Raw genomic sequence first — 26140 nt, 5'->3', positions numbered from 1 at the left:
GCCTTTGACCCATCTTTTATTTTTTATTATTATTATTATTATAGCCGCCTTATCAGGTATCGCCTACTTGATTTATTACCTTGTTTAATTAGGGGGGACTATTATATAGTATATATACTTCGCTATATCGGTTATCCCTGATAACTCAGTTCTTAGTTAGCATTAGGTAGTTAGCTCCCGCCGCCGGCGGTCTCTGAATAGCATCAACTTATCCACTTCCATACTTCACTATAGGCCTGTCGGGTCCCAATTCGCTACACACGCGAAGGCGTGTAATAGTCCCTGATTTTTTTTATTTTTAGTATTCAATTTTTATTATTATTTAGCCTTGGAAAACCTCAGTTTATGTAAAAAATAAATATTATAATATGAATTATAGGACCGGCTTTAATTATATTAATATTACTTTAGATACCTTTTTATATATCTTTCAGGTATATAGATAGACCGCTATACTTAGTTTTAGAATATGATATTATTACTTGAAGCGGGTCCTAAGAACACCATGCAACCCTTGTTACAAGCCCTCTTAAGGTGCCAATTCACGCCACTACCAGCCTATATGCGATGGCCCAGTGAGAAGAGAAATCTGATCCTGCCTATTTTCACCAGATACCGTTTTGGATACCTCCTATACCCTCGAGAAAAAGTAGAGGTAGGCATATTTTTTCATCTCCTGCACGTCGTCCACCTCTACGACCTTTTCATCATTGAACATAACCCAAGATAGCTCTGGATTACCTGGCAGACGTTTCCTCACGAATGCAACGTAGTGCCTACAGACAGATGTCAGCTCGTCTTGAAGCAAATTGAGAGAAGGCTCTATAGACCTACCCAGCATGCACCGAAGCACCTTTGTGGCAAATTATCGATCGAAGCTGGTACGTTGCTGGAACGGTATCAAATCCGGGGGCTGCAGAAGGACTGGCGCCGTGGTTGGACTGTGGCTCGGCAGCGATTTGATCTATTTCGTCGGGATGGCTGAAGACCCAGTCAATAGCCCGGTTTATATCACCACCTGTCGCAGCCAACGCCCGCCTGGCCCGAGAATCGTCGATGCCCATATCATTTAGTTGAGCAACCTTAGCTGTATCCGGCTCGGGCCCGCTGCCCCCTGCAGACTGCTTTGTGTGAATGGGCTCGTCTACATCCGGGTCGTCCATGTGTGACAAAAGCCAGTTCATCGCGGCTTCGAGCTCTGAATTCCCAGTGGAGTAGATGGCCCTTTCACATCTGACTTGTGGGAAGCCCATGTCAAGAAGTTGGCTTAGAAGACCCGGGTCAGCTTCAAATTTGGTATTCGAGTCCTCGTCTTCCGGAAGAATCTTCTCGCCATCAACAGAACCAGCAGAGAGATATTGGCTCAAATCCAGGGGCTCGTCGTTTACTTCGACCGGAATGTCCAGCTTGGTTGGCACCCAGTTGATCAGCTCGAAGCGCCGAGCATTGATTACTAGTTCCGCCGGCATTGTTTTGAAGGCGACACGCTTGCAGAACTTTTGTTGACTATCGCAAGAGGTACAGCGAAGATCAACAACCTCCTCTGAAGTAAACGCATCTAGGCAGTCAAAGAGGGTCACGGGCTCAAACGAATGATTGGGGCCCGTATCCAGCGTATGGGCTTTTTGACGGGCAGGGACTGGAATGGAAATATTATCCTGTTCGTCAAGCCTGTAGCGTACTCCTTCGCATTTCAAACATTGGAGGCGCTGTTCCAGATTGAACCTGAAAGACTCGATGGGATTAACCATCCCGACGGGGTGCTTAGATAGGGTGACATGCTTGAAGACGTGTAATAGAAACTCAAAAGCGTCCTGCTGCCTCATAGTCGAAAATTCAGGATGGTCGCGGCCGATCAGATGCTTGAACATCGATGGGGCCAAGCCCTTCTGATGCAAAATCTCCCGTGGCTCAGGAGAAGCCACTGTTTTCTCATCTGGCCGAGAATAACGACCGGAGAGAATTCCATCAGCCAATTTTCGCAGCTGCGTTTCGATATCCGCAGCTGGTTTCTCCGAAGAAGGAGGTTCCTCGCCAGGATGGTAGTATCTGCGTTGAAATTCTGGCAAATCAAAAAGGCACTGGACAACACTAGACAGGTAGCAACTGTTCCCGAGATTGGATAGACCCGTGAGACCCGCACCGAAGACCGGATTGAGTTCCTGTCCATCGCCTGTAGTCATTAAAAAATCCCACTTCAGATTCTGCTCGACCTGCATTTCCATGAGGCTTTTCTCCGTTTTCTCGCGACCTGCTAGGTTGATTCCCCAGTGAGAGAGGTGCATAGCAAGCTCAGGGTCAACCCTCTCCTCATTACACCGATAACAGTAGATATCCGCCGAACCATCAGCCGTTATTGAGCCTAGTTTCACAGCAACTGCATGGGATGTCGCATCAAAGTGTGCTAGGCCATGTGAATTGCCACCAGTGCCACCAAACTGGCTGCGACCGCAACCTAGGTTGCCGCATTCCAAGCAGAGCCATAGATTCTGCTTCAAATCACACATCGAACACTGGCTAAGATCTGCTCGATGAGTTAGCCTAATTCAAACAGTTCACACGGAGACATTTTACCCTGCGAATCGATTTGTTTGGGTTCTTGTTGCACTAGGCCGAGAGTATGTTCACAAGGAATAAACTCTTGTTCCCAGGCCTTTATCTCCTCCCTCTTCGAGAACGTTGTGGCATTCATCACGCCATCGATGACCGACAGGAGATTGCCGCTTGACTTGTCGACATCGGCCTGACCGCAAGCATAGCAAATGACACGCGTGCTTGTATCAAAAAGATCTTCTTCTGTCTCTGCATTCACTGCAAGTTTAGAAATCTTCTGTGGAGGCTCCTCTCGCTATCGTTTGTCAGCATCTCATGTGAGCGTTTTTGATAAAAATCAGTTACCTGGACTTTCTTCCGGGTTCTCCTGATATTTAGCGCCAGAGGGTGACCGAAGCGCTTGAAGTGAAGGCGTGCGTGTTCCCTTGGTCCAGCACAACCGCCATTGAAGCATGAAAGGCAGACATTGACGCCAAATTTGTCATCCTGATCACTTGTTAAGATTGGCGTCATAGCAGGGGTAAGGTAGTCACTGACAATAGAGTCAAAGCATTGTGTGCAGTCTTCTCTGTATACAGCCTGAGAAGCGGACGGTAACCGCAGGTCTTTCAAACGGAGTTAGCTTGTTTATGGCCACCAAGGACCTTGTGCTGGACTCACCTGACGAATCACTATGACAACAAGGCGCCATCTCTAGCGAAGAGTGACTACTTATAAAGAGTTAGTCTTTCAGGGGGTCAGGCTGGAATGAGGTATGTTTTCAAGGTTACTGAGAACCTTCTAGATATGAAGCTTTTAAATGTATGCCTTCGAAGTCCTAGCAACCTTGCACTTTGTAGGTCTTACTAGTAGTCCGAATAGATACGTTTGGAGAAGTAAAATTAGGTGGGGTAAGATGGTCCGTAGCCGGAATGAGGGGCTGCCTAGTTCTACCTATGAAATCAGTAGTACCTAACGATGCCGCGGGCTTCCACTCAACGCGTCTCACAGCGCGTCAGTCCGCCTCCGCGTTCCATCTTCCTCAACACTCAACCGAACACAATCTGCTGTCAGGTTACTGAGCCTTCAGCCTTCGCTCTATACCAAGTGAATCTCTAAATCAAATTCTGCGTATTACTTTCTTGTTGCGATTATTCCGTCCAGCCTCAGTATCGAGGTCAGTTGTCAATACAACCGTGAATACGGCCGACATCTTCAAGCAGAGGCGTGCTACCTCATCATGTCCTCTCAAGCATCGCATATCTCCGTTGGAGCACTCAGGTATTTTGTTGCCTTTTCACAGGCTACCGATTTCCGCCACTCTGCGAAAGTCGCTAATTGTAAGTTTTTAGTGCTATTTTCGATGGCACAAAACCTCAGATCCATGAACCCGTCGTCCAATGTGTTCAGGTTAAGCCGCTGCCACCGCAGGCAAATAACCAGGAGCGCTATAGGGTCGTTTTTAGTGATATATCCAATTATGTCCAGACGATGCTTGCAATACGTATGTCAAGGAACCTTAGCAGAGCTGTGTCCGCAGTCCGCACTCTCTAACGATTTATGAAAATAAACAGAGGCAAATCATTTTGTGACCGACGGTTTACTTCGCAAAGGATGTTTTGTGAGACTCAAACAGTTCCAGGCCAATTCTGTCAAAGGGAAAAAGTAGGCTTCAACATTCCTCGAGCCTCGTCTTACCCGTTAACCGTCTTAGGATTCTCATAATCCTCGACCTTGAAGTCCTTAAGGAACTAGGAGAGGCAGAAAAAATTGGTGAACCGAAACCGTTGGAGAGCAAGTCAGAGGAGGACGAAAAGCCACAGCCCACTACAATATCTAGCAACGGATTTTACGGGGCCAAGGCTCAGAATGCACTTCCGCAAACCAGCTCTCGGACACAGCAATCGCGACCAGCGCAGAGCTCTGCACCCGCCACAATATATCCTATCGAGGCCATTTCACCGTATGCTCATAAGTGGACAATCAAAGCCCGCTGCACCAGTAAATCTGCAATCAAGACCTGGCATGGAAGAAGCGGGGACGGTACGCTTTTCAGCGTCAATCTTCTAGACGATAGCGGCGAAATTCGTGCTACAGGTTTCAATGAGCAGTGCAGTGCACTTTACGATCTTTTCCAAGAGGGCGGCGTCTACTACATATCCAGCCCATGTCGCGTCCAGATTGCCAAAAAGCAATTCACAAACCTCAACAACGACTATGAGTTGACTTTCGAAAGAGATACATTGGTTGAGAAAGTTAGTTGGCCTAGGCCTCATTTTACTTCATTACTGACTATTTCGTAGGCAGAAGAGCAGAACGATGTCCCACAAGTGCGTTTCAACTTCATCACTATTGGGGACTTACAGTCTGTCGATAAAGACACAACAATCGACGTCATAGGTGTATTGAAAGACGTTGGGGAGACTACGCAGATTGTGTCCAAAATGACAAAAAAACCCTACGATAAACGCGAACTCACCCTGGTTGACAACACGGGATTCTCCGTGCGTTTGACCATCTGGGGCACTACGGCGATGAACTTTGGCGCCCTACCTGAATCTGTTGTTGCTTTCAAGGGCGTCAAGGTGTCTGATTTCGGCGGGAAAAGCCTGAGTCTACTCAGTTCCGGGTCTGTGACCATCGACCCTGATATCGAAGAAGCTCATAGGCTCAAGGGCTGGTACGACGCACAGGGTAGGGGTGAAAGCTTTGCCTCTCATGCTCCGTCAGCTGGATCAGTGTCCTCGGGACGGGACCAATTCAAGACTATTGCACAGATTCGGGAAGAGTATCTAGGCCAGTCAGAAGAACCGGTCTATTTCTCATTGAGAGCAACTGTTGTCTACATAAAACAGGATACATTATGCTACCCTGCATGCCTTTCGGAGGGTTGCAATAAGAAGGTCACGGAGCTCGATCCCGGCCAGTGGCGTTGCGAGCGCTGTGATAAAACCCACCCGAGAGCAGAGTACAGATACATAATGCTCCTAAGCGTCAGTGACCACACTGGGCAGCTCTACCTTAACTGCTTTGACGATGTTGGTCGATTGATGATGGGAACAAGCGCGGACCAGCTCATGGAGTTGCAACAGACCGATGATAAAGCGGTTGGCGACTTCATCCAAAGTGCTACTTGCCGCACCTGGACTTTCCGATGTAGAGCAAAGACAGACCATTTTGGGGACCAGCAACGGTAAGTTCAATGACCCGAAGAACATGCTCAAAGCTTATTGTATGGCATCTAGCATTCGATATCAAGTGTCCTACGCGAACCCTGTCAATTACTCTGAAGAGGCATCTCGTCTTGCAGATATGATAGACAGTTACGTTGTGGCCTAGTTACAACTTGTCCTCATTGGATCGTGGATTATGTTCTTTGTTTTCCGCTCATGGTTGGCGTGCCTCTGCGAATTTTCAGGTAGCGGCTGGCGGTCTGATGAGAGACATTCATTGAATGCGGAAGATATGACAGAAACTTTGGGCATAGCAGAATTCACATCCCTTCATTGATTTCTCGAGTACACATCGGCCCATTACACCAAAACATCAAGCGTCAGGTGTCAGAAAGAACGAAGTTTGCTTACGACAAACAGGCTGTACGTATGGCTTGATTCAGGAGGGGAAATCAACCAGCATTACAAGTAATTTTCTCCAGCTATACTTTGCAGCAGTTACTGCTGAAGCTCACCATGAAACCTTAGGAGCTACCTAGGTAGATACTTCCAGCGGAGCATGGAGTAAGCAGTATGTAGTCTACTAAGAGACGTGACGTTCGTGATGGGCTTGAAGAGGGTTCAGGCCCAGACCGCTCAGTCTCAAATTCAAGGTAGTCCCCACCATGGCCCCTGCCAAGTCACAAATGGCAAACTTAACTGGTGGATGCACGGTACGGGGGACAACTGGTCCCCACCTGCATATTTTACGAACAACCCGAGAAATGAAAATTTCAGAAAGAAAGAAAAGTCCCTGTCTGGTCTTTCCCAACCGCAGAACGACGACTGCTGTCACAAAGCAGAGACTGAGCATGGCCAAGCGCGAGAATCGAGACCAGGCTGGGGATTCCAGACCAAGCAAAAGATTGAAGAATGCAAAACATACAAAGGAAGTCACGGAAGAAGTGCCGCTTTATTCCCAATCGCCAGCTCTTGATAAAGTTCCTCAAGCAGAAATCGACAAATTTCTCTCTGATCATTCAGTCAAAGTAACGGATCCCGCACCAGAGAGTCTACCTCTGCGTCCAATTATCTCATTTTCATTTTTGCCCCCAAGCCATGAACACCTCTATGCACCGCTCAAGGATTTTGCTTCGCCCACGGCCGTTCAATCCGCGACATGGCCACTTTTGTTCGCAAGCCGCGACGTAATTGGAATCGCGGAGACTGGAAGTGGGAAGACCCTAGCATTCGGCCTACCGTGCCTGAAGAAGGTCCTCGACTTGAAGAGACTAAAGAGCAAACAAAAGCCGTGCCGACCTCTTGCAGTCATAATTTCTCCTACAAGAGAGCTTGCGATGCAGATTTATGACCAACTTGTGAAATTTTCAGGAAAACTGGATGTCCAGGTCGCTTGTATATTCGGCGGTGTCAAGAAAGACGAACAACGCGAGGCCTTGAAGTCTGCCGCCGTCGTCGTTGCGACCCCCGGAAGACTGAAGGATCTCCAGAATGACGGCTCCCTAGACCTTGGCAGGGTTAAATATCTTGTTCTAGACGAAGCGGATCGTATGCTAGACAAAGGCTTTGAGCAAGATATCAAGGATATTATCACCCCTATGCCAGTATCGAAACGTCAAACAGTCATGTTTACAGCAACATGGCCCCCTGCAGTCAGAGAGCTTGCGTCAACATTCATGTCATCTCCGGTCACAGTGACCATTGGCGGTGACCCTTCTGCAGACCCACGAGCAAACATTAGGATTAAGCAGGTTGTTGAAGTGGTACAGCCGTCCGAGAAGGAACAGAGACTTGTACAAATTCTCAACAAGCACCAACGAGGAACACCTGTTAAGGTGTTAGTGTTTTGCCTGTACAAGAAGGAAGCGACGCGAGTTGAAAGGCTTCTCCGAGCTAAGGGCTTCAAAGTTGCCGGCATCCACGGTGATTTGAGCCAACAAGACAGATTCAAAAGCCTGGAGGCTTTCAAATCCGGCGCGGCCACCGTCTTGGTTGCGACCGACGTGGCAGCTCGTGGCCTTGATATACCCCATGTGAAGTTGGTCGTGAACGTTACATTCCCTCTCACTGTTGAGGACTATGTGCACCGAATTGGCCGGTAAGACCAATGTAACATGTGCGGTTTTCATTGCATAGCTAATGACATTCTTCTTGAATCAGGACTGGCCGTGCTGGGGCTGATGGACATGCTATAACTCTGTTCACGGAAACTGACAAGGCCCAGTCTGGCGGGTAAGTAACAATCTCTGTTATTTTATCCTGGTCTCCTTCATGAATTCATGTTCCTAACCAGAAACGCTGACACTTGAACAGGTTGATCAATGTTCTGAAAGCGGCGAATCAAGAAGTTCCAGAAGCTTTACTCAAGTTTGGGTCTACTGTGAAGAAGAAGCAACACGACGCATACGGTGCCTTTTTCAAAGATGTCGAACCGGGAAAGGCGGCTACGAAAATTGTATTCGATGACTGACTCTAATCCACCTTGATCTGATCTGTTCTAGACCCCATTCTCGATTTCAAATATTGATAGACCTTGTTATAGTGGGACAAGACTTGCTCTCTTTCGCAAAACAACCTGCAGGTGTCAGGAGATTAGCGTTTGCTCTTGGCGCGGCAGTTTCAACTTACACTTGAAGTACATAACCTCCCCCAATAGTAAACAGAGTCAAATCCCCATGCGGTCTGATAGAAGAACCCGCCTCGGATAACAGGACGGCCGCAACCGCCCCGGCAGCATAGGTTTGGGGCCGAAGGCTGAAGTCTCTGAAGGATACGTTCGATTTGTGCTCTTGTAAATATCTCCGGATGAAAGCGAAACTCCAGATTATCCTGACGCACATGTTCACGATATTGGCATAGACTAAACCCTGCGCGCCCAGTCGACCCACGGACAGAAAGAGATAGGACGCTAGAGCAAAACAAGCTGAAAACAACCCCATCCATACAGCTTGCTTTCGAAGTTCCTGGGGACTCGCGGTTGAAGATACGAATGCTTCGCCAATCCCATTGAAAGCTAGGAATGGTATGTAATAGCAGTAGAGAGCGAGTAAGGCATCGACATCGGGCGCGGTCCATCGCCGCCCACCCAGGATATGTAGCGCCTTGGGGGCCAGAGATGGGCCAAGGGGAATTATCAAGACAGCTATCACCATGTATACTCTCATGACGCTCAGCAAATGGGCCTTGGCAAGCGTGATATTGGCCTGCTGCTTCTTGCTTCTTTTGGTGCTGAGGAGTGACGAGAAGATAGTCCTACTGCTCTCCTCGACTGGCTGAAACAAGATACGAGCCAGCAGACCACCGTAATTGGAAGCTAGCGAGTATATGCCCTGGTCCTTTAGGCTTGTCATGGCAGCAAGGATCATTGAATCCCCCTGCGTGAGCAAATATTTTACCACTGATTGGAAGAAAACATTTGCTGACAATACCAGCAAGCGCGCCGAGAATCTATCTCCAAAGTATTTCGAACCGTCACTAGAGACAGTTAGCTGCTGGTCCACCAAGGCCATGGAGATCTTACTTTGAGGCTATTCGGGATAGCAATAATGAAAAGTGCCAATCACTCGGCTGACGGAACGCAAAGATGAAGTAGCCACAGAATATCGCGAGCGCATATGTAAGATGACCCAGCGCGAATGAGAGGGCACCGAGACTATGGCCATATCGGACAGCCCATGTGGATATTCCACAAGTGACCAAGCTCTTGAGAAAGGCTGCGCTTACCTCGACAGTTGCACGTCTTCCGTACAGCATGTACTGCTGCACTACGGCGAAGACGGGCTCAGAGCTAAGTTCAATGAGCGAAGCAACCGCTATAATTACCACGCTTGCATGGTAGTGTGGCGTCTCCAAGACCTCATTGGAAGCAAACCGTAGGTAACAAACAGCAAACACCGTCGCTGTTATAATTCCCATGCCGATGCTCAAGTATGACATGTTCACTATGGATTGAGAAGATATTGTTTGAATCTTTCCTCTTTCCTGCTCGTCTCTTGTTGAGACCGCATCTTTTTCCTTTCCTGTGGCAGCCGAAGATACAGGTGACTGCAACGGCTGCCGCTGAATTGCAGCTCGAATGCTTTCCCTGGAAAAGTACAGGATCGAGATCAAGAACAATTCCAGTTGCGCTGCGATTCCCAGGACGGAGGGGGACAGACTTCTCAGTATTAACTGATTCGACGCGAAAATGAACAGCCTAGAGGCCAGCTGCACGAAAATCAAGTTGGTAGTCCCCGACATCGCGGATACCAGTATGCTGCTTGCATTTTCGGCGGGTCGCGACATACTTTTCAGAGGCAGTGCGTTGAGGTAATCGTAGTAACTCTATACCAACCACTTGCTTGAGTTTCTGGTTTTTAGAGTTGTGCACTTGGCGGAAGTGAGACCGGGACGAAAAAGTGGCCACTTTCGTGAGGTGCACTTAGTACGTGTATATATAGAGCTGTTGTCCGCACACTTTACTAGGCCTAATCCCACGCAAGGGTAATACTCTGCGAGCTCAGCTTATCACCAAGTATGTGTGTTCCAGTCCCTGAAGAATAGTAATGCTAATATTGATATTGATACTATATACGAGAGAAGCTAGCACCTCCGGGGGACTTCGATAGACCACGGGCCCAGGCCGAGCTTTGCGCCAATTACTTCGCGCACCTGATACTCCAGGTACCATCAGACGCTGCAATATTGTTGCAAGCGGCCTTGTTCATCTGAGAGATGCCAAAGTATCTGTTCGTGTCACTTGTATATCTAGCCTCGTTTTACTTGCTTGAAATCCAACGTTTCGTATTGGAGTGTGTGTCTAGAAAAAGCAATCCACCCTGAGACTGTCTGAAGATCAATGACGCTGCAGGTGCCAGGGTTTTAGAAGGGCGGGAGGAAGAAAGGGTAACCGCCATTCTTTGCCCGGAAGACACTCAGAAGGAAACTGTATGTTCCAAGTAGCACAGCTCCCCAGATGACCACAGCCACCTGCTGAGACTTGTTGTCCGCGATCCGAGGGACCTTCATAGCTAAAGCTATCGCTGAGAACGATAGCACGGCATCTTTGACACGGTGATTAGTTTACTTGAGCACTTCGTGGTCCAAAGACGAGAACGATGAGAGAGCATGAGCGATAACTCACATATCGCAGCAACAATCTGTGTTTCCATCCCAAACTGATTGGAGAATCCACCGGCGAAATAGCTGATACCACCCCTACCATCTCCGACGACGTAAGGAACCTTGCGAATGTGGTTGAACATATGGCCGCTGGTGAAAAGAAGAATAGCAATCAAGCTAAACGCCGCCCACAAGTTCCGGTTTCTTACAACCGGGAGAACGTAAGGTGACAGCACGGTAAACAGGGTCACCGCTCCCATGAGAATTGTGATTCCTGAGACAATTCTCATGTAGTTGACTGGGCGGACGAGTGGTGGTTTCGCTCCATCAGGGAGGTGGCGGTTGATCCAAGCGTAAACCTGATCGGCGGAGATCGGACTAAAGCTGTTAGCCCGGTAATTCCATCAAAAGAAGCGCTACCAAGATAAGGTTTACCCGCTGAAATCAAACCGCAGTGGACTGTCATCAATTTTGGCATATGGGCCAACAGTTGGGGGGAAGACGAGGAGGACAGGCGCAGTTTGAAGCATCAGCTGTAATATCAATTAGCCAAAGAATTCTCCCAAGTGTTCTGTTGCATACTCTTTGAAACGCTGTTTTGCCATTGGTGAAATCAAGTGTGCCAAACAGCACCTTGAGGTCGTCTGGTTTGTTGCCTTTGTTCCAACTTCTTGCAATAAGGTCGAACTCGGGCTGAAAATCGCGGCAAAGAACACATCCAAAGCGGGCTTCCATAGCCGTTAAGATCACCGCTGCATAGTAGTCACGAGGCTTTGAGGTAATATCATCGTATGTCGAGTCATCGAGCCGAATGGGCGAGATGCGAGAAAGCGACTGATAATGTTCGAACTTGTCGTTGTCGGGGCTTGGTGCAGCGCAGAGTGCGACAGGGAAAATGTAGAGAAGCGAGGCAATGATGGTGAAGAGCTTCATCTTGACACAAGTATTAGATAGTCTTGTTTATAAGCCTAGTGCCACATATGGAGTAAGCCAATTGCCCGTAAATCACAGGCATTTGAAGAGTTGAATGCTTGACAGGAGTGCTTGCATGATGATGTCGGTTGCCTTCGTATCTACCTAGAAGCAAGGTGTCCACTACGCGCGGCGGGCCCACCGGCGGTTTTTGCTCCCCGAGGCTGTTTACGGTACCACCCCGTGACCCCAGGCTTGTTGCAGAGAGGTACTAGATAGGTATCTACCACTACTATCTACTACTCCGTCTCGGCCTATCTCCGTGGGATATTCATATGTACCCTATGCGACGGTCAAACGGCGACGGTCAAACTACGTTCAGCCCAACTCCTATATCATCCAACGCCACCAAACATCCTCTTAATCGCATCTCATACATCGGCGTCTCGTCGCATCATGCCCAACGCGCCGACTATGAAGCTCCGAAAACAGGAGCCAGATTACCCAATTGAAACTGACGTACGTCTATCCCGCAAACGTACCACATAGACTGACGTTATCTTCCCAGTATCAGATGGCTCTTAAAACAGCGCGGTTCGAAAAGGAATACGTCCAGGCTCATGCGCATACATTACAGATTCTAGAGGCCGAGCGTGACCGAGTGCATCGCATGGAGCAATTGCTTCTTCGTATCGAAAATGAGAATTTGCAATTGCAAATCAACCGGACAAGCCAAGAAGTGACTCAAGCCAGGGAGGCAGAAATCGATGTCCGTTTCCAGCTCGACAGCGCGACCGGAGAACTTGATCATTTACAGAATGTCGTTCAGGCGTCATCTCGTGAGATAGAAAATCTTCGTGTATGTAATACCTGTACCCTATCCTCTTGAGGCTTGGTATCTGACACCCTTGGAGCATGAGCTTACATCCTTGAGCGCAATTGCTTCCGATTCCCAGAAACTCCAGGTTGAAAAAGTTCGCCTAGCCAAAGAAGTGTCGAGCCTGCAACATGAAGTCGAGAAGCTCGGATTGCAAGGAACTTCAAACAACACCATTCTCGCAGAGAAACAAGCTATCACCCGGCAATTAAATGCAGCCGAAGTACAGCTGGAAAATGAGAAGCGCGCACACGAACGCTCCCTGGCCAGACAAACCCAGCAAAGCGAGGAGGTTGCAACGCTCACTTCCAAGCTCGAAGAAGCGCAGCGGGAATTAGAACTGGCACGTCGCCACATACAAGACGATACGCAGCAGAGAGACCGCGCACTCATGTCGCACCAATCCCCGATCTCCGGTATAAGAGGAGGTATCCAAGCGGATCTAGCAATCGCGAAAGACCGTGATCAACAAGGTACGCCGGTTCAGCAACGAGAAGGCTGGAGCAACACCACAACTAGGGTTCCCATTGGGCGGCCCATTGGAATTCACACTCAAAAACCCACGAGTCGCTTACACTCCGAGCTCACAATTGCAACCCCCGGAGCTGTTCGTGCAAAAGGTCAAGTGAAGCAATCCTCTACGTTGCCAGGTGATAAGTCAGCTTTCTCAATCACGCCTTTCCTAAATCGCACAACTAGCCTTGAGGACTCGTCAACAAGCTCGGATGACGAGCTAAACGAAACAAATAACATTGGCAATGATGGATCTGGCACTCCTACGGTCTCGCTTACCAAGCAGCTGAAACCACCGGCCACAAAACAGCTTTTGAAAGCCGGAAAACAAGGTTCGACCGAGGCTGCCGTAGATGGCAATGCAAGGAGCAGAGAGAAGCAGAAGGCTTTGGACAGTTGTAATCGGACTGAGAGCTACCAGGTTTCACTATCTCGTCCAGCCGGACATAAACAGGCTCTCTCTAAAAAGCGGAAGCTAGGTCTACAGCGCGATCGAAGCTTATTTGATGAAGACGAGGACGACAATACTATGCAGGAAACCAGGAAGCCAGGACGAAAGCTTGCTGGTACAGGACACACGAGCTTAGCAGGGAACCGCGCATTTGCCGGGCCCATGGGGTTCTCGCCCTTGAAACGAGATAGAAAGTGATTTTGAGCCCTGGTTCCATTGTACTTTGTGATTGAAATACCTCGGCGCTCATATTATTGGCTGGGCAGTAGCTTGCTCTTAAACGCACCTCTTCCTCTCAAAAAGAGATGTATTCCTTATTTTCTGTCGACTCAGCCGTTAGTCTGCCACTTTCATGATCATAAGCACGCTCAGCTGTATGGTTTACGAAGCGGTTTACCACGTAGCAGTATAGAAACAAGAGGGAATCAACAATTACAACTTTGTCAAGGCCTCAAAATACTAAACTGTAGAGTCAAGCCCTCTGATCCGCCAATCCTGACTTTCCCTGGCGGGGCAACCTTGAAAGGAGTACGCTATGCAATCTTTAGGAAATCTCTGCTTTAGGCCACAGAGAAGCAGTTGCCTTCTTCAGTAGTGTCTTCGGCTTTCAAAACGCCTTCTCTGCGAGAACCAGCAATCATCTTATAGTTTATGGTTCCAAGTTCCAATTGCTGTTTCTTGCTGCCCAGTGGGGACTAGTAAGACTTCGGATAAATGCCAAGACCTCGATCGTCAGGGACCCGGTACTTCAAGTGACGTAGACTACTTTAAGCACGACGACCCTGCGTCTTTCCTATATTCATCCCTTTCCTAGATTCATCGACTTCGCATACCTACTGAACTATGGCCCCGTTACTGATAACGGGGCTTAGTGGCCGCACTACTTATTGTATTTACAGAGTCCAGCAATATCTACAGAAACGGTATTCGTCCAAACGATGGCAAGCGCGCCAAATGAAGGATCACTTCACAAGGGAAGCAGCAGTACAAGGGCTCAAAAGTCGGGCAGCATTCAAGCTATTGCAGGTACCTAGCGATCTCTTCCACCCCAAATGCCACTATAGCGTGATCCTAATCGTCTCCATTTATAGATTGATGAAAAATATCGAGTTTTCAAGAGCGGGCAAACCGTTGTCGATTTGGTATGCTTCTGAAACAGATATATCGGAGGACTCGATCGCTAATGACTGCTTCAACACAATAGGGATATGCGCCAGGGTCGTGGTCGCAAGTATGCGCAGTATCTTCGTTCTGGCGTTGCCTCCTGACCAACTTTTCTTGCAGGTGGCCCTGACACGAACTCAACCTAACGGCAGGGTTCTGGGTGTCGATATTATCCCGAGCCAGCCCCCAAGAGGCGTGTCTACTATTCAAGGAAATTTCCTAGACCTCGAAGTTCAAGCTTATGTGCGAGACTTTGTGCGTAATCCTCGGAGAGGCAGGCCTTTTTCTCAACTGCCAAGCCAAGATGTCGGCAGTCGAGAGGGAATCGCGGAGTCTGTACTGGAAGCAAGCCCTACCAGCGCCAGCCTGGAAGACGCAGGGTCTGAGGACTCCTACGGTGACCAGTCAGATGCCCAGAGAACGGTAGATGTAGTTCTTAGTGATATGTCCGCTCCCTGGCTTCAAACAACCGGATTCTGGAAGAAAAGTCTAAGTAATCCTTACAACAGGATGATGAACACTAGCGGGCTAGCATTCAGAGATCATGCTGGCAGTATGGTATGTTCCCTGCTCGTGAATTAGATGATTATTATCTCACAAATTCTTTGAAGGATCTTTGCCGCGCCGCATTGGAATTCAGTTATGAGGTTCTCAAGGCTGGTGGGCACTTTATCTGCAAATTCTATCAAGGAGCTGAGGACAAAGACTTGGAGAAACAGCTGAGAGTATTGTTTCAAAAAGTGCATAGGCTCAAGCCTGAATCTTCGCGGAGTGTATGGGATTATCTAAACAACCTGCATTATGTGACCACTCGACTAACCTCTTCAACAGGAGTCGAAGGAGGCATTTTTCATTGGCCTTGACCGCAAACCTCACGCAAAGAAGCAAGATGTGCTCATGACCCCTTGAAAGATACAAAGAAAAGTGTTGTCCCCGCAATCTCAATGTCGCATGATGCAGTGGCTGTATACGCCTGAGACATGCTCATATTGTTGGCGCTATCTCTTCCACTTCCGAGTCCTCGTCCCATTCTATATCGGCTAGCGTTGCTTCTGCTGTTTGCTGAACCTTTTGAAAAAATCAGCAACCTGTGTGGAGCTAAACTGTTGGGATGCGAACCTCTTTGAGTCCGCTCAGCTCTTCAACATAACCCGCTTCGTTCAACGCTCTTTGGACAAATTCCCATTCTTTCTTTTTGTACTCGTTTATAATGCTCCCAGAGCATGCGCTGCAGCATTTGTAGCTTCGACCTACGACGGAGACATTTTGAAACGTGGACAGAAATCCTCTGATCTGATGCGGGACAAGACCGAGTGGATGTCCATCTTGATCATGATCCTCGGTTTGAGGTGCTCCTGCGGCAGCTCCTAGAGGATGTTGAAGAAGCGACACCAACAGCTCGACCAAAAGAGCCGACGCTATGGCGGCCACTCCAGGACGAGTGACTGTGCATTGCTGGTCCAGCGTCTGATCCTTCTGGGACTACGTGATGTTTCAGCAACGACGCCAGGAAGACTGATTCAAGACTCACGTTCAAAGGTGCAACAACATCGTTGCAGAAATAGCATCCAAGCTCTTCACCTAGCTTTCCCTCATGCGCAACTCCATGGCGCATAACCACGAACGTGTCGAACCCTAGTGCCGCATTCATTACAATTTTCCCGGCCGCCTTGCCCATGATCGTTGGCAACCAACGCGATTCTCGCGTATCCATCAGGAGAAAAATCACGTCATGATCATCTATTAGCTTTTTGAGGACGTCAAACTCCGCTCGTGTCTTCTCTGCGTCTATTACAGGATGGCCCGCCATCGGAACAGCTAGTACATGGCCCACAGAGTCGACGCCTGGGTAGATCTCCGAAAGAGCTTGGGCCGCTCGATACGCCTTCTTCGCGCCGCCCTCTAGGCAGTCGGTGAAATCGAAGAGTGGCTGCCTTACTGGGTTTGAGAATGACACGGATCCGTTGTCTACGAATGTGATTTTCCGTACCCCCCAAGCCTAGCCATGTTAGAGTTCACCGAGTTACCAACATCAAAGATTATGATAATCATCATACCATTAGATTGCGAGCGACGTAGCTTCCAAGGGTTCCCGCGCCCAGCAGGAGGCACTTCGTGGCTTTGATTTTCTCAAGATCAAGATTTGGACTGATCCGCCATTTCATAAGCTTTAGGTTAAGGTCCACTGACTGATCGGCGAGTCTTGAGGGCGGAAGTATGATGATTAGTGCCTATGCGAAGTCATATGCTTTTGCGGTACTGTACCTTTTAGGGTCCAAGTACTCTGTGAGGTCAACATATCTCCCCGCCAGTTTCCCCGCGGGGTTACGCTCCCAACCCGTCACCCTAGGCATCTCATCATTATTGGCCTGTGACTCAGATGACTGTGGCTTCTTGAGCCCTAATGTCACCACCGTGCTGCGTCCTTGGTCACGCTGGGATGGTCCGTCACGGTAGCGCAATATCTGGGTCTTCGAAACCCCCCAGCGTCGTTTCACAAGGACAAGCAGGTTTCGTAGCATCCAGCCGGGGGCTTCATCGTAATTCGAGGGATCAGCAAAGCATGTGAAGCTATCTTCAAATCTTGCGCCCTCGAAGAATCCATCTTCATAGCTTGAGAGAGGTGCGATCTTCCAGGAAACAGCATGATCAGCATGGGCCTTAATCCTGCATGCGAGGAAAAACCCTCGCTGCCGAGCATCTATGCCACGAGCCCATTCCTGAACCGCTTCTGACAGGGCCGAATTGTCGGCACTGGGCAGCTGTTTCGCTTGCGCACGTCGTATTCCCCCTGTTGCCGGTTCTGTTCCCTTGTCCCCGTCCTCGAGCGGGACCCAGGAGGGGTCGGAATGAAGGGCGGGAAATCCAAACCAGTAATAGAATTTATATTTCTTGAGATCAGCGTATGATATGATGACAAAGGAGGATAGAAGAGATGGGCATGAATAGACGGTACCATCGTTGATGGCATCCCATATCTGAGACCACGGAATTATTACTGCTCTGATAATGCGTAGTTACGACAGAACTGACCGTTCTCCCGGATTGCTGAAGCATACCCATCTTGTCGATGTTTTCATATTCCTCGATAGTGTTGACGTTCTTGATCATACCCTCTGCTCGGTAGTAGGTCGGTGGTGCACTATATGAGAACTCATCAGAGATGTCTCATGGAATATGCGGAAAGATGTCGGGCTCACTCGTCGCTGGTGAGAGCATCCCCATGAACTTGTATTCTGCATGAGGCATTTGGAAGGTCTGCGGGCCGTATCTCATAAAGTCCCAGGACTTTGCGCGCAGAGTCATCGAGCTTGTCATGGTTGATTTTATGGGACGCCAGAGCAGTATAGAACGGAAGCTCTATGTCGGACGCAAATGGCATGTATTGCATGATTGTGGTTGGCAGGAGGACGACTTGCTCAAGATGTAGCCCTGTAGGTAGTTATAGTGGAGTTGGATGACAATGCGTGCCTATCAGGTGTGCTCTTCTGTACAGACCACCGCAAAAGTAGTCGTTTTGGCGGGGTAACCTTACTCTGTAGGCGCAGTTCGCGGTACGTATAGTCTGGCTATCGTGGTCTGTAGGTGCTTTGAAATATGAACTTCTCGGAGTAAGCTCTTAAAGATCAACCAGAATTCAGTACATGATATGTAGCAATTCTGACAGCCTTATGTTGGATGACCAGTAGGTATTGTCCAGAGTGAGGAGAGCGTGTGACTGAGCCCCGAGGCGGTTACGTCACGAGCTCCTGAGGCGGACTTGGCGAGCCCTTGATCCCAATATCCCCATTTAAAGCAATAATCAAAGGTGCTGATAGCACTATCTGTTTACTGGTTTGAACAGCCGCGCGCAAATAAGTGCCTTGGTCCCCTGATAGTTGCGTAAAATGCGAGGTTGTGTTCAAATAAAGGCGGAATATTCTCCGCTATGGGGTAAAGCCGGTACACTCCGTACTGCGGTAGCAAATTGCAAACTTTCAGCAGCAACAATAAACCGAGTGCTAGTACGAGGAACATCTCAAGGACCATGGAACATAATGCTGCTAATCGCCTGTTTGTCCTAAACTCCCGAAGTCTGGAATATCCAATTCATGATTTCGGGAGATGACTGGTGAGATTGAATTCAATGTTACTTGGGCGAATCGTAATTGTTATTTTGCAAAATATTCTGTAAGTCTGTATGAGAAAAGTGCCAGTCGCAGATCTACAAGATAAGACTATCTGTTCTTCGGCCTTTATCGTAACCTCCCCTCCACAAGTTTTTCTCAAACACCTCACACAACCACCAAGGGTACAATGCTGATTGGTCTTTGTGGAGGTCAGTTGGAGACCCAGCGCCATGGCCGATAATGGAGACTAACTGATATGGAATTTCCAAGGCATCTGCTCGGGGAAGAATGCGGTGGCAGAGTATTTGATCCGATATCAGAATTTCCGGTTTCTCGAACTGAAGAATGGTGCTCCTCCACAGGCTGTCAACGACCCTCGGCTGCAGGCCTCTGACTCCACGGATCATGCGAATGACGGAAATACGCCATTACAGTTTGAAACGGTCGAATCGCTCCTTGATTTCGCAACGAAGAGATGGCAAGAACATTGGGTTACCACACACATTTGGGAAGCCTCGACGGTAGATCGCTGCTTGCTGAGACCGTTTTTTCTTTTGGTGAGCGTCGATGCTCCAATCAGTTTGCGATGGAAGCGCTTCGCGGACAGGTTAGCGGTTCTCAAATCTAGCATATAATCCCCAGGGAAATCGCTAATCCATATTTGAAGATGTCGCAAGAGGCAACTGGCCCCGCCTCATTTGGAAGAGTTTGTTCTCTGGAACGACAAGCAATTGTATGAGAAGGGAGTCGGCCGTGCCTTTGTGACTGACCGAGCGCAACTTCGACTCTTCAATTCGTCATCGTCGTTAGATGAACTGCATGCTGCTCTTAAGACACTCAACCTGGCTGATGAACAACGCCTACGTCCGAACTGGGATCAGTATTTCATGGAATTGGCGTCTCTCGCCGCACAGCGGAGCAATTGCATGAAGAGACGAGTGGGTTGTGTGCTCGTTCGAGAACGCCGTGTCATCAGCACTGGCTACAACGGAACACCACGGCATCTCAAGAATTGCAACGAGGGTGGATGTATGGCGCTTCATGACATTGATGAAGGTACTTTGCTTACGCAATCCTAGGTCCAAGGTGCAATCGTGGCGAAGGAGGGGGAGTCGGCTTGTCCACGTGTCTCTGCCTTCATGCCGAAGAGAATGCTCTATTGGAAGCCGGGAGAGAGCGCATACGAGAGGGTGCGATACTATATTGCGACACGTAAGATCCCTCAAACGTCTTCGCTAGACCAATAGACCAACATCTTCTTCTAGATGTCCTTGCTTGACATGTACCGTGAAGATCGCACAGGTAGGTATTTCAGAGGTAGTATATTCCCAAGGCTATAATATGGACCGCGATGTATGTAGACCCTGCTGCCCGTTGGAAATTGAGCTGACATGAACTAGAGCGCCGCAATCCTTGAAGCAGCTGGAATACGGCTTCGCCAATTTTCTCCGGTAAGAATCCAGCTCGCCTCATACGCTGGTAGATGCTGATATCGTATAGCCACGAAATGGTCTGATTTACCTTCAGGGGTCAGAGAAAGATTAAACCATGAATTTCGTCTTCGGTCTCTGAAGAAACACCCAATGTTTTGAGTCAGAAGCATTGTTATAGCGTTTGCGTGCAGAAACATCCATGCACAAGGTTTCCTTTTGTGGGTTTGTAAGACAATGATGACATGAATGCGTTTCTAGTGATGGTGATTGAGCTGTAACAAAGCCCTTGCAAAAGATAAACTGCACAGATTTGCATGTCTTGCCTGTATGCATCTCATGAATTGCTAGTTGACCCAAAACTATTGGCCTCTAAGCCGTAGGTGGTCAATGATTCGCCTAAGCTGTAATAATGCATTTCATAAGTACTGCTTTTTCATGCTCCTGTGATCATGCCTATGTCTAATTCTAGAGAGCGCATTTTGACAAATCATATCAATCTCTGTGCAGTCTGTGTCATTGCTCAGACATCGGGCTCAAACCTCCGCACAAGAAAACCATTATCACCAAGGTAGTGCTTAACTTCACCGACAGTATACTCACCGCGATGGAACTATAATCTAATCAGCATTGCTACAGTAATAATTGGACACAAATATACATACCATTCCAGCGCCCAGGGCGGCATCAGTCGTTGTTTGGTCAAAGACTTCCTTGAAATGCTCTGGCTTGCCAGCTCCGCTGGAAGCGATGACTGGTATCGTTATTGCAGACTTAACGAGATTGATCAGTTCTAGATCAAACCCGCTGTTGCTCCCATCTTTGTCGATGCAGTTCAGCAGAATCTCCCCAGCACCCATCGCTTCAACCGCTTGCACCAGCTGGCAAACATCCATGTCCCGGGTTTCTCTGCCACCCTTGACGGTACACTGATACCAACAGTAGGCCTGCCCCCTGGCGTTGGGATATTTCGTTTGTATCGTACTGTGCTTTGTGTCCTCAGGCCTGTCCACATAGACCCGCTTTGGGTCAACGCTCACAACGACTGCCTGGTTTCCATAGGCCTTCGAGATTGTTTCTATGGCTGTCTTACCAGACAATACTTTGCCAGCTTCGTAATATTCCTCGGCGGCGGTGACAGCATCGGAGCCGATACTGACTTTATCGGCTCCTGATTTGAAGTACATTGTCGCCACATCTAGAGCCGAAACATGAGTTCCATCTGTATCAACCGCATCCCTGATGCCACCACCGATAGTCAATGGCACGAAGACCGTCTCTGACGTCCTTCTGAGAATTTCAAGCATTGGGAGATCAGCTAACGGGCAGTTTCTGAAAGAAGTAATGTTCAGGAATGTCACCTCATCTGCTCCTTGTTCGTAGTATTTCTTAGCCATATCGACAGGCTTTCCGAGGTTCCTTACTTGTCCCCCTGCATTCGCGCCGCTCTTCTCCCGGACATCATATTGATCGCCCTTGGTGACAACAAGGTCGCCGGCATCATTCGTGCGGACATCGAGACACGCGATGATCCTGCGCGTGAGGCCATTCTTCTCCTCAGTCGCCGTCGAGTCATCCGAGATGAGAGAGTGAATTTTCGCGCCGTCCAAGAAAGCGCGAATGGTCCGCAGACCAGCTTGCCCACTTTTTTCTGGATGGAATTGTGTCGCGAATATATTGTCCCGCGCAATTGCGCCGATAAACTTTTCCTCTCCATAGCTCGCCGTAGCGACTAACCAACCTTCTTTCTCAAGAACATCTGGCTCGTAAATTGCGGCGTATGAATGGACGTAGTAGTACTTGCTGCTCGGGTTCAAGCCATAGAAGCTTTGACCACCAGATGAGTCGACGCGCGTATTGGTAGCCGAATTCCAGCCAATGTGAGGCACGCTCTTTGTCTTCGCGTTGAATTTGTTCATCCGCACTGGGATCAGACCAAGACCAGGGACATTGGAGTTTTCATCGGAACCCTCGAAGAGAGCTTGTAGACCAACGCAGATACCCATAAACGGCTTTCCAGAAGCTATATGCTCTCTAATCGGCTGCAGATAACCACCGTCCGAGAGTTGTGACAGACAGTGGCCGAAGTGGCCGACGCCTGGGAGGATGAGTTTCTTCAAGTCTCGCGTTAGCCCAGCGTTTCTTAAGTCATGGAGAAAGCAAACCCAGCGAAGATTCCTTCTTACCTCGACATTTTTCACGTCGCTTGGTGATCTCACCCATTCAACTTCATATCCGATCTTGTTGATTGCGTTCACCAAAGACCGCACATTTCCAGCGACATAGTCGAGCAGATGAACGGTAGGCATTTTGTTAACGGCTGGCTTCCACCACCATCCAGGCGTGCGGTTGCTCGAGAACAGATGTTCGCGGAGTTGGAATCGCAATGGCTCAGTTTCCTCGGGATCTGGTGAGTCAATAGCCGTTGGTAGATAACTATCGTTAACCAAGTCCAACCATTCATTCATTCAACCCCACCAAGAGAGGAGGGGCTGACTCATATTTTTTTCGAAGGCGGAAGCCCCCATTGACCATTGCGGAGGCCGTCTGTGTATGTAGGGAATAAGCAACACCTAGGGGTTCGACTTCATGTCCTGATTCCTGTGTATTACATGCGGTTCATATGATATTAACTATGTGTACTCGTTCAATCAGTGCTCCTGTCACCTTCTCGATTTTAATGCGTAGTAAATTGTAATAATGGTCGGGACCGGCAGGCGGAAGAGAAGTTCCTCGAGCTTACCTACAGATCACGTGGGAAGTGTCCTCGTCCGTACCTACCTTGCCACTGCAGTCATCCGCGCCGCAGTCTCATCCTGCACTCATCGCTCAGCCCGCAAGCCAACTTCACCTATCCAAGAAGACTTGGAACCAGGAGGCTCAATCAGGACATGCAGGCCTTGCTGTCATAGTTTGCCCTGTGCTTGCCTGTGGTGTGATCTCCTTTGTCATCTACCGGTTACTCGTTCCAGATCCGTTTCATCGGGCTTTCAGTCTTCTGGTTTCTTTGCTTTATTACCTCCGCCTTGTTGGACGCTGACCGACGCCCCTTCCGGCTTCCTTGTGCGATTCCTTTCTCGGCTACGAGTTCCAGCGGCGGGTATAAGTCAGGCGAGACCACTTACATAGACTGATTGAGAGTCATCGCTCGACTCGATCGGAACCCGGCTGCTGTTCTTATTCGCCGCAATTGAGCTACTGACCTGCAGCTCATCCTGCATCGAACCAAACGGCCTTGATCTTGTTTATGTGAAGAGATCTGAATATTCTTGCCAGCATCGTTGAAACAAAGTCTGAGTTCTTAAGTTCAAGCAATATCGTCAATAATATTTGCGACCCTGGTATCAAAGGCTTTCAAAGAGATTTCTTTTTAGTTTCTTTTCTCGAGCCTTCAATTGCGACCCTCTTTGCTATCCTACTTTCCCCCTCTGCTTACTGTTTTCGACATCCTCTCACCTGTATCCCTCATTTGTGAAAGTGGTATAACCACTTAAACTTGATTAATAACATCCGCAAACACATTCATTGGACGTCCAATTCAATACAATGTCATCCTCTGTTCACTTCAAGTTCAAGTCTCAAAGAGAACCCTCAAGGGTCACCTTCGATGGCACTGGTATCTCTGTCTTCGAGTTGAAACGAGAAATCATCAACCAAAGTAGACTGGGTGACGGGACGGATTTCGAACTATCAATCTATGACGAAGACACCGGTGAAGGTGAGATCCTTTCCATTCGATTGCTACCATTTGCTTCGAGTTACCTGAAATTCACACTTTAATAAATGAAAACTAACATTGCTTGATCTAGAATACGACGATGACACCAGTGTTATACCACGATCTACCTCAGTTATTGCACGAAGACTCCCTGCCTCACGACCTGGGAAAGGCGGTGCTGCACGTTATGTATCTGGGAAAATGCCAGTGAATGCCCGCAGTGCTCCTCGTAACGAGCAGTCTGCATCGAGCCGCGCACTTCCCAATTCTAACCAACCAGTTAGCAACGGCGTACAAGAATTGCATAATGCTCAAACGGAAGAAGAAAAAATCAACGCCCTTTTCAACCTACAAGCGAACCAATGGAGAGAGCAGCAGCAAGAAATGGCAAAGTAAGTGCGAACAAGAAGTAACGAAGCACTTGATACTGACTGGTAATCGTAGTGCTACCCCTGTTCCTTTTGGTCGTGGGAGAGGAAAACCTGTAAACGTCCCAGACCACCCACCACCACCTGGATACTTATGCTACCGTTGCCGCGAAAAAGGCAAGTTCTCTTATAGGATCTCCCCAAGCTGGCATGATGCTAATCAGCTCTCTGCTAGGCCACTGGATTCAAGCATGCCCAACAAATAATGACCCGAAGTTCGACGGCAAATACAGGGTAAAGCGCTCAACAGGGATACCACGATCTTTACAAACCAAGGTTGAGAAGCCAGACTCTCTCATGCTTGATGGGTCCACAGAAGACCTTCGGAACACGGGCGTTATGGTCAATGCTGATGGTGACTTTATCATTACCAAACCTGATCAAGCATCCTGGGAATTGTACCAAGAAAAGGTCAAAGCGACTGCAGCCGCTGCTGCAGAGGCAGCAGCTGCAGAGCACAGCAAGGAGCTACAGGCTCGGGGGTTGGAGTGCCCAATTGACAAGCGGATGTTTCTAGAGCCTACGCAAACGCCCTGCTGTCAAAAGACTTACTGCAATGATTGTATTTCAAATGCATTGATTGAGAGTGATTTTGTATGTCCTGGGTGTGGTACAGAGGGTGTTTTACTTGATAATCTCTCTGCCAATGATGAGGTCCTTTCGAAGATTAAAGCATACGAGGTCGAAAAAGCAGATTCCAAGAAAGAAAAAGAGAAACAATCGACGCTTCAAGACGACCAAACCGCCAACGACAAGCCAGTTTCTAATAGCGCTTCTACGGACCAAAGCGATGATTCACAGTCGGCATCTACCAACCTCAAAAAAAGGCCCGCCGAGGATGCCACTGCTGACGATCCAAAAGTTGACACTCCGGACTCGTCCTCAAAAAAACAGAAATCCGATGATGGGCCATCGTCTACTGAGGCATCTCAGCCACAAACAAAAGACGCATTAAATGGCTTCCAGCCGTTACCTTTCAGTCAGCAGATGCCATTCGGAATGCCTGGGTTCATGCCAGCTCCGGGGTTACCGGGAATACCTTTTCCTGAAGCTGGGTTTGGTGGTGAAGGGATGAGTTTCATGAACCCCGTGGGATTGCCTTCTGGTAATGGCTTCCCGTCTAGTATGGACCCTAGCTGGAACCCGATGATGATGATGAACTTCAATGCGCTTTCGAACGGGATGTATAATGGTCGTGCGAACGGAGCAGTTTCCAACAGCTATGGAGCATCTGGCGCATACAGTGGCGCAGGTGAGTCCTCCATGAACATGTTTACGATGCCTCCAATGTCAGGGCCTATGGCACAGAATACTGGTTTCGGGCAAGGAATGGGGACTGGCAACTTTTCCAATCAACAACGGACGGCATTCAGCACGCCTTTTGCTAGAGAAGAGGATTCCCCCTACTTTCGTCAGCCCGTAAATCCACAACGGCATCAAGCTAGACATCGCAGAATAAGGCCAAGCGATTACCGAGAGCTTTGAGCATACAGGAGTTGATCGACTTCGGATTGTCTCGAATTTCTTTTTACCCTTTTAGATTGCTATTATTTGTATATGGCCGATGTACTCTTACCACTGTATATACCTAGCATTAACATCTCAAATAGCATCATAAGTTCTATATCAGTTATGCTTGACAGGTCTGATAGGACTTGGTTGATTGCCTGAGGCAGAAAGCGCACCTGGTCAGATGACACTCAGAGAGGGATGAACCGCTGACGATATCAATA

At 48.5% G+C, this 26140-nt stretch overlaps 10 protein-coding genes across 10 annotated transcripts; 5 read left to right on the top strand and 5 right to left on the bottom strand.

The window, feature by feature from the left end:
- Positions 1–375: 375 nt before the first annotated feature.
- On the bottom strand, positions 376–3449 carry BDV17DRAFT_267071 (ubiquitin-specific protease UBP14). The gene is made up of 6 exons (XM_073758325.1): positions 3214–3449; positions 3091–3158; positions 2899–3039; positions 2575–2848; positions 835–2524; positions 376–776 (listed from the first exon to the last, which is right to left on the bottom strand). The coding sequence occupies exons 1-6, from the start codon at positions 3242–3244 to the stop codon at positions 632–634; spliced, it is 2349 nt and encodes a 782-aa protein (XP_073614284.1). The 5' UTR covers positions 3245–3449; the 3' UTR covers positions 376–631.
- Positions 3450–3515: 66 nt separating this feature from the next.
- Positions 3516–6317, top strand: BDV17DRAFT_267067 (replication factor A subunit protein RFA1). Its single transcript, XM_073758324.1, has 6 exons — positions 3516–3813; positions 3885–4036; positions 4107–4197; positions 4247–4787; positions 4836–5725; positions 5778–6317. The coding sequence occupies exons 1-6, from the start codon at positions 3773–3775 to the stop codon at positions 5869–5871; spliced, it is 1809 nt and encodes a 602-aa protein (XP_073614283.1). The 5' UTR covers positions 3516–3772; the 3' UTR covers positions 5872–6317.
- A 239-nt stretch (positions 6318–6556) lies between these two features.
- On the top strand, positions 6557–8175 carry dbp3 (RNA-dependent ATPase DBP3; the record flags this gene model as incomplete). The annotated part of the gene is made up of 3 exons (XM_073762418.1): positions 6557–7803; positions 7866–7937; positions 8019–8175. The coding sequence occupies 3 exons, from the start codon at positions 6557–6559 to the stop codon at positions 8173–8175; spliced, it is 1476 nt and encodes a 491-aa protein (XP_073614282.1).
- Positions 8176–8256: 81 nt separating this feature from the next.
- Positions 8257–10210, bottom strand: BDV17DRAFT_267061 (Rft protein-domain-containing protein). The gene is made up of 2 exons (XM_073758323.1): positions 9226–10210; positions 8257–9179 (listed from the first exon to the last, which is right to left on the bottom strand). The coding sequence occupies exons 1-2, from the start codon at positions 9987–9989 to the stop codon at positions 8330–8332; spliced, it is 1614 nt and encodes a 537-aa protein (XP_073614281.1). The 5' UTR covers positions 9990–10210; the 3' UTR covers positions 8257–8329.
- Positions 10211–10469: 259 nt separating this feature from the next.
- Positions 10470–11922, bottom strand: BDV17DRAFT_128566 (OST3/OST6 family protein). Its single transcript, XM_073754118.1, has 4 exons — positions 11388–11922; positions 11241–11338; positions 10828–11183; positions 10470–10747 (listed from the first exon to the last, which is right to left on the bottom strand). The coding sequence occupies exons 1-4, from the start codon at positions 11736–11738 to the stop codon at positions 10566–10568; spliced, it is 987 nt and encodes a 328-aa protein (XP_073614280.1). The 5' UTR covers positions 11739–11922; the 3' UTR covers positions 10470–10565.
- A 369-nt stretch (positions 11923–12291) lies between these two features.
- BDV17DRAFT_282690 (FtsJ-like methyltransferase-domain-containing protein) lies at positions 12292–15631 on the top strand (the record flags this gene model as incomplete). The annotated part of the gene is made up of 7 exons (XM_073760241.1): positions 12292–12576; positions 12632–13725; positions 14458–14584; positions 14763–14789; positions 14843–15280; positions 15334–15495; positions 15554–15631. The coding sequence occupies 7 exons, from the start codon at positions 12292–12294 to the stop codon at positions 15629–15631; spliced, it is 2211 nt and encodes a 736-aa protein (XP_073614279.1).
- BDV17DRAFT_267030 (putative autophagy ubiquitin-activating enzyme ApgG) lies at positions 15147–18794 on the bottom strand. The gene is made up of 8 exons (XM_073758322.1): positions 18258–18794; positions 17923–18154; positions 17756–17864; positions 16988–17700; positions 16780–16924; positions 16254–16721; positions 15842–16204; positions 15147–15790 (listed from the first exon to the last, which is right to left on the bottom strand). Exons 2-8 carry the CDS (start codon positions 18111–18113, stop codon positions 15707–15709), a joined length of 2073 nt encoding a protein of 690 aa, XP_073614278.1. The 5' UTR covers positions 18114–18154; positions 18258–18794; the 3' UTR covers positions 15147–15706.
- A 224-nt stretch (positions 18795–19018) lies between these two features.
- BDV17DRAFT_282688 (deoxycytidine monophosphate deaminase) lies at positions 19019–20376 on the top strand (the record flags this gene model as incomplete). Its single annotated transcript, XM_073760240.1, has 6 exons — positions 19019–19040; positions 19102–19438; positions 19499–19860; positions 19911–20043; positions 20097–20184; positions 20332–20376. 6 exons carry the CDS (start codon positions 19019–19021, stop codon positions 20374–20376), a joined length of 987 nt encoding a protein of 328 aa, XP_073614277.1.
- Positions 20377–20784: 408 nt separating this feature from the next.
- BDV17DRAFT_292659 (imidazoleglycerol-phosphate synthase) lies at positions 20785–22570 on the bottom strand (the record flags this gene model as incomplete). Its single annotated transcript, XM_073762417.1, has 3 exons — positions 20785–20874; positions 20927–22375; positions 22448–22570. 3 exons carry the CDS (start codon positions 22568–22570, stop codon positions 20785–20787), a joined length of 1662 nt encoding a protein of 553 aa, XP_073614276.1.
- A 1029-nt stretch (positions 22571–23599) lies between these two features.
- Positions 23600–26139, top strand: BDV17DRAFT_128410 (cleavage polyadenylation factor subunit MPE1). The gene is made up of 4 exons (XM_073754114.1): positions 23600–23979; positions 24071–24371; positions 24424–24524; positions 24583–26139. Exons 1-4 carry the CDS (start codon positions 23808–23810, stop codon positions 25890–25892), a joined length of 1884 nt encoding a protein of 627 aa, XP_073614275.1. The 5' UTR covers positions 23600–23807; the 3' UTR covers positions 25893–26139.
- Position 26140: the final 1 nt, after the last annotated feature.

Source organism: Aspergillus undulatus (genome assembly GCF_047715775.1).
Source record: "Aspergillus undulatus strain CBS 261.88 unplaced genomic scaffold BDV17scaffold_34, whole genome shotgun sequence".
In the NCBI taxonomy this organism is placed as follows: domain Eukaryota; kingdom Fungi; phylum Ascomycota; class Eurotiomycetes; order Eurotiales; family Aspergillaceae; genus Aspergillus; species Aspergillus undulatus.
The sequence above is the reverse complement of the archived record's forward strand: the minus strand, read 5'-3'. Positions and strand labels throughout refer to the sequence as shown.